This window comes from Ambystoma mexicanum, chromosome 8 (genome assembly GCF_040938575.1).
Source record: "Ambystoma mexicanum isolate Mex_15411 chromosome 8, UKY_AmexF1_1, whole genome shotgun sequence".
Lineage (NCBI taxonomy): Eukaryota > Metazoa > Chordata > Amphibia > Caudata > Ambystomatidae > Ambystoma > Ambystoma mexicanum.
The window spans coordinates 612838078-612850454 of NC_090929.1; the positions used below are offsets into that span (position 1 = coordinate 612838078).

Genomic DNA, 12377 nt, shown 5'->3' on the forward strand with positions numbered 1-12377 from the left:
AGAGATGAAGGCAGCAATATTGAAGCCCCCTCCCCAAAGTGCTCTCACTCCCTTCGATAAATCGGCTTAAGGAAGGGGATCGCGGGAGGCTGCAGCAGATTAGAGGAAAGTCGGCGAGCGAGTCTCTAGCTGCTGCGGGTGCGGGAGGCGGGGGGCGTGGAGTGGGGGGCGAGGGAGCGTGAGAGAGGGAGGGGGGGCGGGAGAGAGTGCGCGCGAGCGACGGTCTCCTCCGACAGTGAGCCACTGGCTGCTGCAGGCTCCCCCGGCAGCAGGTGCAGCATCGCGCGCGCCCCCGTCGCCTGCCCCGCCGCCTTCCCCTCGCGTGCTCTGGCGGGGACGCTCGCAAAGGACGCTCGCCTTCCGACGGCGCGTCCATGCACTATTATTGAGGGGAGGCTCGGGACCCCGGATCCGAGCTCTGCGAGCGGAAGGTGGGGACGGACCGCGCCACTGGCAAGACGCACGTACTGGGCGGATAGTGCCGAGCCAGGGGGCTGGAAGTGCCGCCCGTGGGAGCGGTAGAGCGGCTTCAGAGGACTGCAGCTGCCGGTCCAGGCGGTTTAAAGTGCCGATCCATCTGACCGCTAGAGACGGTCCTGCTGACTTAAAGTGCCGATCCATCAGAACGCTAGCGACGGCCACTTGAACGCTAGCACAGGACCATAGAAACAACGATTCCGGGGCAGGGGGCTGCCGGAGTTGGCTCTTAGAAACTACAGTGCGGGGATCCTGTTGGTCTGTGGGGAGATTTAAAGTGCCGATATTAATGAGTGATAGGGCCGATCTAAAGGACACATAGTATTGTGTCCAGAGGAACGATACAGAGAACGGAGTGTGCCGATCCAGCGGATTAAAGCGTGTTGGTTCAAAGGGTGATAGCGCCGTTCCGGATGGATACGAACCCGTCCATGTCACATTCTGCATAACTGACTGCCTCCTCAAGGCCTACAGGGTGGTAGTTCCGATTCACAGGAGTACGAGCCGGAACGCAGGGGCAAGTGCCGGAACGCTGGGGATGAACGCGCTGACCCAAAGGCTTTATCTCCAGGATCGTGATGGTCTAGGTCCATGACCTCTACTTGAACCTGTCAACTGCCACTGTAGAGTCAAGAACGCAGTGAACCGCATCCGCATGCACCAAAGCCACGGAACTTTGTGCGGGAAGAAAGTGGGGATACTCTAGAAGGATTGTGGGGTCTCGAGAAAGTCAAGCACGCCTGGCCCTGGTTGGAGTTGGCCGATTGAGTCGTGAAGGGGGTGTCAGCGCAGGCTCTCCTCTGCACACATCTCTGGACCCACAGGATGTTCCAGGGGCTCCAGCGTCGCCCGACGTCGCCCCTCAGTGGCTGGTCGTGCCAGGCGGGCCGCCCGGTTTAGTGCCCATGGAGCGGCGCTCCCCTGGCTAGGATGGGAATCATGAACTTCCTCTGGGTCAGCGTCCTGCTGCTGGACCTTCTCGACGTGGTGCTGGGTGAGTGTTGCTCCAATTTTATGTGTAGGGGTGATACACCCCGACCCCCGCACCCCCCAGTCGGTGCCCTCATGCACCTGCCCCAAACTCCCAGGAGCCTCTCAACATTCCGAAGCAGCCGAACTGAACCCACCGAGCCGTCTTTAGTTCAGCCTGGCACCACCTGCGGAGCCCCCTGCCGTGAGTTCTACGCCCGGCCCCGTGAGCAGCCCCTCTCCCCACCCCAACCTTCGCCTTAACCCATCATCTCTGGCACCTGGCACACCTCGTGAAACCCGCTCACCTCAGCCAAGCCCGACGCCCTCATCCGCTGGCCTCAACCTTGCACAACCCCAGAGCCCCTCTGGTACTAGCGCATCCCCTCCTACCCATCCCCTTCTCAGCCTCTTACTAGCACAGACCTCGCGCCTCATTCGCCCCCCCCCCCCAAAGGCTCGTATTTGAACCTACCTGTCCTGTTACCTTGGAAGAACCTTGCCCCCCCACTCACCCATCCCCAGTCGCTTGCCTCAGTCCAACCTATGTCCCTGCCCCTCCATTAGCCCCACTAAGTACCTCCGGCGGTTCCCCTCAATTAGCGTACACCCTCACATCGCCCCCTCCCAGCCCGTCTCGCTCGCCCACCTTCCCATGCTATTTACCCCGCGAGCCCCCAGTATCTCCCCTCTCCCCTGGCCACTTCCCCGCGCACCGCCCAGTTTCCTGGTCCGTTTCACTTTCCATTCGTGGATCTGGTGCTGGTTCAAGTTAGTTGTGATTGGGCCATGGGGTGTGTTTTTTTGGGGGTCGGGTTGGTTCAAGCTATATCCACAAAGTCAAAAAGTCTCTCCGATTTTTGGCCCCCCCAAACCCTCCCCTCGAACCCCACTGAAGGGAGCACAGCGAGCACAGCGCGCGGTCTGTGTTTGTTTTGTGTTGGTCGGAAGGAAATGTCTCCCTTCCCCGCTGAATCTGAGCGGGATTGTATTGGTGGGGGGTGCGCGTTACCTCCCCTTGCTGACCCCCCCGCCCCCACACACAGACAGACATGTGGGCATGGTGTAATTGGTGATGAGGCCCGCACCTCTCACACTGCATTTCTTGGTACGCCTCGGATGTTGTGTACAGAAATCTCCCAAAAAACACACTGTGTTCTTTTGTTTAAGTGATTGGTTGCGCGAGCGCAATCCCCGCCCCCGCACAAACACACTATCTTGCGCCTTAGAATTTGTGAGAGTAGGTTGTAATGTGACGCTGCCACGGCCCCGCGACTACCCTGTGGCATTCTTCGTTTTAGCCGATCGTCTTCTCTGTGCCAGCCCGTTGTGGGCACGAAGACAGATTCGGGCCCGTGCGCCCCCTCGAGGAGACAGGGGTGATACTCGGAGATTTGGCACTGAGTGGGTCTTGGGAGGGAAAGCCAAAGACGCGCCATAAGAGCGCTTTAACAGTAATCGTTTCATTCCACACAGCTCTTTCTTCCAGGGCCTGGCAGCGTCCTAGTGCTGTAAATAACGGATGTTACTATAAATAGCGCAGCCCAATAGGGCGGTACTCCTTTTAGCAACGTTTGATGGCTGAAAGGCTGAGACGGGGGTCGCCGGGCTTGAAACCCGTGGCCCACGAAGCAACATACACCAGCACACGCCTGCTGGGCGATGCGAAGCGGCCACCCGTGTACGGAGGGGATTACAGAATCAGAAGAATGTTCGGTGGGGAGCTGCCCCCCCCCGTCCCCATCAACGCCCTCGCGCACCGCGAGTCTAATCTGACACGGTCCGCAAATTGAATTCCAACCGTACTGGCTTCAGCAGGGGGGGGGGGGGGCGGGGCAGGGATTCGGGGTGCCATGACTCCTGCTGGCAGCCTGAACGGACGGAGCGGCTTCTCGCAGTGGGAGAGATGTGGAGCGCATCTCAGGGCAGCGGAGGCGCACGTGCGCCGTGGGCGCAGAAACGCGGTTCCCACAGCCACCACCGCGGCCAGTCACGCTAGCAGCTGCGTCTGTGGCGCATGTTTAACATGAAGGGCATCTCCTTCGCCATGAGCCCAATGTCGTGTGCATCACAGCACCGGGGTCTTATGTGCGAGAGTGGGGAGCCGCAAAGGGCATGCTGCGGGGTTCAGCGTAGGGAGGCTGCCGGAACTGGGGAATTGTGCTGCAGGAACGGGAGGGCAGGCATGCTGCAGGAGCTGAGACATGCATGGACTGGTGGTGGCGTTATGCAGGTTCTGCATCCAAATATAACGCCCGCCCATCACCTCCCTTCATGCATCCCTCAGCTCCTGCAGGAGCTGGGGAACCAAGGTAATGGAGTTAGGGGAGGTCGGGCACGGCTGCTGGGTGATGCAGGAGGCACACACTGACATTAGTAGTCTACATACGCTTGGGAAGGGAGGACAGGCTGCAGGAGCTGAAGGATGCGTGAACGGGGGGGAGGGGGTTGGATGCAGGAGCTTGAAAGGGAGGACAGGCTGCAGGAGCTGAAGGATGCGTGAACGGGGGGAGGGGGTTGGATGCAGGAGCTTGAAAGGGAGGACAGGCTGCAGGAGCTGAAGGTTGCGTGAACGGGGGGAGGGGGTTGGATGCAGGAGCTAGGGAAGGAAGGGCATGATGCCGGATCTGAATGATGCATGAACTGGGGGTGGCTGGATGCAGGAGCTTGGGAAGGAGGGCAGGCTGCAGGAGCGGAAGGATGCATGAACTGTGGGTGGCTGGATGCAGGAGCTTGGGAAGGGAGGGCCGGCTACAGGAGCTGAAGGATGCATGGATTTGGGTGGCTAAATGCAGGAGCTTGGGAAGGGAGGTAAGGCTGCAGGAGCAGAAGGATGTGTGAACTGTGTCTGGCTGGATTCAGGAGCTTGGGTAGGCGGGGCAGGCTGAAGGATGCATGAACTAGGGTGGCAGGATGCAGGAGCTTGAGAAGGGAGGTCCGGCTACATGAGCTGAAGGATTCATGGATTGGAGTGGCTGCATGCAAGATCTTGGAAAGGGAGGGCAGGCTGCAGTAGCTGAAGGATGTATGAACTGGGGGTGGCTGTATGCAAGAGCTTGGGAAGGGAGGGCCAGCTACAGGAGCATAAGGATGTATGAACTGGGGGTGGCTGTATGCAAGAGCTTGGAAAGGGAGGACAGGCTGCAGGAGGCGAAGGATGCATGAACAGGGGGTGGCTGGATGCAGGAGCTTGGGAAGGGAGGACAGGCTGCAGGAACAGAAGGATGCATGAAGTGGGGGAGGGGGGTTGGATGCAGGAGCTTGGGAAGGGAGGGCCAGCTACAGGAGCATAAGGAAGCATGAACAGGGGGTGGCTGGATGCAGGAGCTTGGGAAGGAGGACAGGTTGCAGGAGGCGAAGGATGCATGAACAGGGGGTGGCTGGATGCAGGAGCTTGGGAAGGGAGGACAGGCTGCAGGAACGGAAGGATGCATGAACTGGGGGAGGGGGTTGGATGCAGGAGCTAGAGAAGGGAGGGCAGGTTGCAGGAGCAGAAGGATGCATGAACTGGGGTGGATGGATGTAGGAGCTTGGGAAGGGAGGCCGACTGCAGGATCTGGGAGAAACGAGTTGGATGATGCAGGATGCAAGATCCAGACGCTTGTTTAACATGGGCATGCCATGGGATAGGAGGGAGGCTGCAGGAACTTGGGGGCAGGCTGCAGGAGGAACAGCCCAACTGGCTTAAACTAAGCAGGGATAAGACAGCGGTGATGGTGGTGGGTCTTTCTTCTGGGACTTCTCTGGGCTCTGGCGTTCTGGCCATCAGTTCTGGGTGATTTCCCTCTCCGGTTACGTTGGTCAAAAACCGTTACGTTGGTCAAAAACCTTGGAGTTGTGCTGTCATTTACATTGTCAATGGCTGGACAAGTTAGCCTGGTCTGTAAGATGGGCTTCCACCGACTGAAGCTACTTTGCAAGATCCTGCCTTTTCTTCCAGAGGACCTGCATCCTCAGGTGGTGGCCTCGCTAAGTTCTAGCCACATTGGCTACAGTAATGCTCTCTACCTGGTGTAATCTAAGGGTCTGATTCAGCGGCTTCACCGGTTGGCCATATGGTGCCCAAATCAGTCCAGTGATTTGGGTGCTACACTGGCTGCCGGTGGCAAAGAGACTCACATGATGCCTCTCCACTGACTATGCTGGCTGAGACTGATGGGAGGAGTCAAATGGGGGTTTTGTTTGCTGTTTAGTTTGAGAGAAGGTCAGATTTGAGGATTTCATTAGGTATAGTTTTGGGCTGTGTTCTTTTTTTCATTTGGGGTCGGGGAAGATTCCTTCTACCCCTGGCTGGGCTCCGCAACCGGGGCTATTGCGACAGCAGGCCATTTAGAGCTAAATCACACCCCGATGGGTGAAGAAGGCCCGACCAAAATCAACGAGCTCTTCACTAAGTATATGTATATGGTATAAGAAAAGGAAGATGGATTCTATTGAGGAAACACAACTGTATAAATGAACACATGTGCGTTTTCTCACACCCTTTGCCTGCACACACAACTGCTGAGATATCTTAGTGGGTTAATGCTTCTGCTGCAGCGGTATGCATGAGGCCCGCTGGTCATAGCTTCCTGTCCCCGCATGGGTAACTCGCCCCTGATCCATTCCAGGAGTGTGCAATGAGTCCATGTGGAGTGGGTGCTACTTGTGCTGTCACCAACATTCAGCGAGGGTGCAGCTCTGCACACCCCTCCTTGCGACTGCAGAACTGCACGTCCACACACACTGAAAGGTGCAGGACCCGCATTTCAGTGCTCCTCTCCACACACACTGAAAGGTGCAGGCCACCCATTTCAGGGCCCCTCTCCACACACACTGAAAGGTGCAGGCCCCCCATTTCAGGGCTCCTCTCCACACACACTGAAAGGTGCAGGCCACCCATTTCAGGGCTCCTCCTCTCCACACACACTGAAAGGTGCAGGCCACCCATTTCAGGGCTCCTCTCCACACACACTGAAAGGTGCAGGCCACCCATTTCAGAACTCCTCCTCTCCACACACACTGAAAGGTGCAGGCCACCCATTTCAGGGCTCCTCTCCGCACACACTGAAAGGTGCAGGTCACCCATTTCAGGGCTCCTCTCCACACACACTGAAAGGTGCAGGCCACCCATTTCAGGGCTCCTCTCCACACACACTGAAAGGTGCAGGCCACCCATTTCAGGGCTCCTCTCCACACACACTGAAAGGTGCAGGCTACCCATTTCAGGGCTCCTCTCCACACACACTGAAAGGTGCAGGCCACCCATTTCAGGGCTCCTCTCCACACACACTGAAAGGTGCAGGCCACCCATTTCAGGGCTCCTCTCCACACACACTGAAAGGTGCAGGCTGCCCATTTCAGTGCTCCTCCTCTCCACACACACTGAAAGGTGCAGGCTGCCCATTTCAGTGCTCCTCCTCTCCACACACTCTGAAAGGTGCAGGCCACCCATTTCAGGGCTCCTCTCCACACACACTGAAAGGTGCAGGCCACCCATTTCAGTACTCCTCCTCTCCACACACTCTGAAAGGTGCAGGCCACCCATTTCAGTGCTCCTCCTCTCCACACACACTGAAAGGTGCAGGCCACCCATTTCAATGCTCCTCCTCTCCACACACTCTGAAAGGTGCAGGCCACCCATTTCAGTGCTCCTCCTCTCCACACACACTGAAAGGTGCAGGCCACCCATTTTAGTGCTCCTCCTCTCCACACACACTGAAAGGTGCAGGCCACCCATTTCAGGGCTCCTCCTCTCCACACACACTGAAAGGTGTAGGCAACCCATTTCAGGGCTCCTCTCAACACATACTGAAAGGTGCAGGCCACCCATTTCAGGGCTCCTCTCCACACACACTGAAAGGTGCAGGCTACCCATTTCAGGGCTCCTCCTCTCCACACACACTGAAAGGTGCAGGCCACCCATTTCAGGGCTCCTCTCCACACACACTGAAAGGTGCAGGCTACCCATTTCAGTGCTCCTCGCCTGATGGCCGACAACCATGGGCCCCTCCTTGCAGCACACCCACATGACTGGTTCGCCTATTGAGGCCACATTCCAAAACTGCACACTATTTCAGAGCACGCCTCTTTGAGACACAATTACCGGAACCTCGCTGCCTCTAGGCTCACCCCTGATTCGCTTTCGTTTATAGATTCTGAGCTCCAGGCACTCTATGATTTTATGACAGCAACCCAGGGAACGTGTTCAAAGTGCAGTGCTTGGCTATACCCCCACAGCACACTCTACATCCACAACCCCTTACCAGCTGATCTCCTCTTCAGTGCTTTGAAGTGACTGGGGGTGGCATGAAGTGCTTAAACTAAAGCGCCTAGATACCTTAGGGTTTTGTGCGCTATAGAAATGTCAACATAAATAAAGACATTACACTATTATTTGTACATACATATAACTCTGCAAACATGATTGGGGCAGAAGCAGCAGTAACATGAAAACTGTGTGTTAATGCTGTCTTTCCTGAGCGCAGGGATGGAATTGGGCCGGAACAAGATGAGCTGTGTGCCCCCAAAAACTGGCTTGTAGATAGATATGTAACAAGTTTATAAACCATGCTATCCTTTGGTTACCCTGACAGCTTAAACTAAAACAGCGAACCACTCCACAGGTGTATATATATATATATATATCTCATGCTTTGCACACATTTTACTGTCAGGGTAACTATTCTGCCAGATAAATTAGGACCATACCTAGAGTGCATTGCATGTTTGGAAGGCATGCACATGTGAATTACTATCACAGACATTTTTGATAAATTGGTGGTCATTCTTATGTTCCCAAGCAGTCAGCATCCTATATCCAGGATACCCATATCATTCGACACCTAGCTCTGTCCCTTAGTCCCGTCCACTTCACTGTTAAACTGCCCCCCCACCCCACGTCCTCCTCTCACCCCCCTGCTGACCCCTCCTCTGCTTGCGAAGAAGGGGAGAGAGATCCCCAAGAAATATTGTCAATTTCCAGCACTGTCTGGGTGGGATACTTGGGTGTGCTACAGAATCTGCTGTTTTATGAGAAGGAAAAAGCAATTCATTCTGTGCTTTTAGCACAACCAACTGCAGTTGGCTCCTGGGCGAGCCTTTTATGCATGCGTCCACAGATGTGTGCTGGGAGGAAGAGCCAATTATTGAAGCCAGGCAGCCTTTGGTCTCAGTATTCAGGAAGCGAAATAAAGCAGTCAAAACACGAAGCTTTACTCTTTCTCCATATGTTTCAGGAGACTATTAATAGTTCTGGGGACAACAACTGATTATCTAAGCTGTGTCAGTCTGCCTCACTGAAGGCTTTTTTTCCTTCAATGGATTTCAGATTTAGTTTTGGGATGACATATTTTTGGCCCGCTGGCTAGATTTTTTTTTTCCAAATGACAACTTTATTCATAAAATGGACATTTCTTAACATTTAGCAAACTGTTCATGTATAAAATGTGTTAAGGGACCAATATATCCAAGATGGAAACAGTCTTTTAGAGTCTAGGTAATTAAATATATAGAAATGATTTGTAGACATTAAAGGCTGTTAGACATTATTTAGACAAGATTTAGACAAGGCTAAATCTTGGTTGACAAAGTAACCCGTTTTTGCTGAGGTAGATAGGCTGACATCACTTCCTAGTGGATGCGGGCCAGCGAGACACCTATGGTCAGTCCAGGCTTTTTAGAAAACAATACAGTGCATGCTGGAACTTGTATTCCAATACTTCAAACGGGGAAAGGAAAATTAGATGGCAAAGAGTGCCTGGGTTCTGAGATATTACTGGGATTAATAATGCCACACCATTGCCATTCACATCAAATGATGGGGTTCTGGGTGATCTGAAAGAAAGGGGAAAGGTTGGGTTAGTTGGGACAGCAAAACAAAAGAGTTGATGGCCGCACTAACAGCAAAACCAAAGAGGTCATGGCTGGAAGGTTTAGAATTAATCTTAACTTCTGGCATTGCTCTGGGCAACCTTCCAAACCATCGTTCTACGGCTGCAGAGCCATTACAGAATGGGAAATGCCATATGCAAATCAGGCTTGATCACACCCCAAAAGAGGCAGTACAGCACAAACTGCTTTGTCACATCCCTTCTGCACGAGACCACAAGCATCCCCAGACATGTTTCAGCCTTGTTGGGCCTCATCAGTGAGGAGTAGCTTGAGTCTCTAGTCCCAGCAGGCACAGGACTCCCATCTGGGCATACCCGTCCCACTCAAGGGGAGCACAGCAAAACAAAAGAGGTGATGGCGGGAACGTTCTGAATGAATCTTACCCTCAGGCATTGCTCAGGGCAATCCTCCAGACCATCGTTCTTCGCCTGCGGAATTCGGGGAAGACTTGCTGGAATGTAGCAAATCACGGTATGGTACTGGCGAGACACCTGGGAGCATGAATTATTGCGGGGCACCAGGGAGCGCGACATCTGTTCTAGCCCATATTACAGTGGGGTAACTCGAGTCCAAATCACAATTTAGCACATATTAAGGTGGGGCAGCAGAAAGGAGAACCATATTATAGCACAATCTATGGAAGGATACTAGGGGGCAGCATTACTTTGGGACACCGGAAAGCAGAATCTGATTAAAGCACAATTTAGGTGGGACACCAGGGGGCAGACACATTATTTTGGGACACCAGGGTGCAGAAATTTTATACAGCACATACTAAGGTGGGACAACCAGGAGCACAATTATATTAGAGCAGGGTGCATAATCATATACATCACATACTAAGGTGGGACAACCAGGAGAACAATTATATTAGAGCAGGGTGCAAAATCTTCTACATCACATACTAAGTTGGGGCAACCAGGAGCACAATTATATTAGAGCAGGGTGCAAAATCGTTTACATCACATACTAAGTTGGGACAACCAGGAGCACAATTATATTAGAGCAGGGTGCAAAATAATTTACATCACATACTAAGTTGGGACAACCAGGAGCACAATTATATTAGAGCAGGGTGCAAAATCATATACAGCACATAGTAAGGTGGGACAACCAGGAGAACAATTATATGAGAGCAGGGTGCAAAATCGTTTACATCACATACTAAGTTGGGACAACCAGGAGCACAATTGTATTAGAGCAGGGTGCACAATGTTTTACATCACATACTAAGGTGGGACAACCAAGAACACTTATATATCAGAGCAGGGTGCAAAATCATATATATCACATACTAAGGTGGGACAACCAGGAGAACAATTATATGAGAGCAGGGTGCAAAATCTTCTATATCACATACTAAATTGGGACAACCAGGAGTACAATTATATTGGAGCAGGGTGCAAAATCGTTTACTTCACATACTAAGTTGGGACAACTAGGAGCACAATTGTATTAGAGCAGGGTGCACATTTTTTAACATCACATACTCAGGTGGGACAACCAAGAGCACTTATATATCAGAGCAGGGTGCAAAATCATATACAGCACATACTAAGGTGGGGCAACCAGGAGCACAATTATATTAGGGTGCAAAATGTGCACCCCCGTACTTTTGGTGAGTAAGAAATGGTGTGCTGTGTGTGCATATGTAGAATTGAGGAGGCAAGTGACTTTATGTCTGACTAGTAACTTGAAACTTAACATTTTTACCCCTGCATTAGAGCACATATTACCGTCAAATACGAAATGCCAAAATCGCAGTATAGCGCTGATATGGGCCAAGCAGCAGGGGTACGTTACCGCACAATTTGCGATGGGATACCAGTGTGCATATTTAGTCTGGGACACCTGAGAAAAGAACCACATTATATCAGAACTGAAGGTTGGGCATACACGGGGCAAAATAACACTATACCCCACATGATAATGGGACTCCAGTAAGCTAGACGCTGCCCGTAACAGCTTTGTAAAAATGTTAAGGGTACCACTGGCCCTGATAAACAAGCTTCTCTAAACTATTTTCAGCCACAGTTAACTTACATTTAATTCATTAAATTAAAAGCTGCATATTATTCTGCCCAAGGTCACAGAATCGTTCGCTGTGATTGGATGCTGCCTGCCACCAAAGACAGTTTCAAAGTGCCAGGTTATGCCAGTGATGTACAAATTCTCAGCACCCACGGCCGGAGGATAGAGGCAGCAGTTGATATTCCAGAAGAGGCATGCCCTTGGAAGAGGTCATGGGGTCAACCAGGGATCCCCAAACCTCTACCATGCACACCACTTTGGGGGCAATGGCACAAGTGGCTTCACTAAAGAGCCCCTAGCCCAGGCCCAGCCTTGGCACCAGCACAGATAGAGAATGGAGGTTGAGGAGAGCTGGGTGTAGGCATCTCCAGAACATAGGGGCTGGGGATTACAGGGTGTATCGCCACTCCCCAAAGACACAACGGGCAGATTGGACCATACTACCACGGCTGCAGGTCTTCCGAACACAGCAGCTCCTGAACCAAATCTTCTCCACATGTCTACGTGACATGCAGGCTGTGGTCCTGGTGCTGGCAGAAGGTGCAAACCAATAGCCCTAGAGATGCTGCTGTGTGACCTCATCACCCCTCCCCCCGCTCCCACACACACACAACAGTAGGGAGGGGTTTAGCAAAGCGTCTGTTCTCTTCTTTGGGTGTCTCAGCTAAATAAAATGTTTGCCTTATGAATGCAGTGTATGGATTATGGCAATTCACCATAGTAGTTCCCATCACTTGTATGTATTTTATTTGCACAAACGCTGTAGAAAATAGGAAGCAGACATGTCCCTTTAAATGCTTAGTTGATGTGACCAGATCAGAGCTCGGGGTTCTTGACCCTCTCAGAAGCCAACTGACATCCTCCCCTCAGAAGATAAATGGCACGACCCCCTCAGAAGCCAACTGGCATCCTCTCCTCAAAAGTCAAATGGCATGACCCTCTCAGGAGCCAACTGGCATCCTCCCCTCAAAAGTCAAATGGCATGACCCTCTCAGAAGCCAACTGACATCCTCCCCTCAGAAGATAAA

The 12377-nt window shown here is 52.7% G+C and overlaps 1 protein-coding gene across 1 annotated transcript in view; it reads left to right on the forward strand.

Moving 5' to 3' along the window:
• Positions 1 to 242: 242 nt before the first annotated feature.
• The window catches only part of IGSF21 (immunoglobin superfamily member 21), a 2012705-nt gene continuing 2000570 nt past the window's right edge, over positions 243 to 12377 (forward strand). The window contains exon 1 of the mRNA XM_069610317.1: positions 243 to 1471. Within this exon, the coding sequence (XP_069466418.1) occupies positions 1408 to 1471 (64 nt within the window). The 5' untranslated portion in view covers positions 243 to 1407. The remainder of the gene's footprint in view (positions 1472 to 12377) is intronic.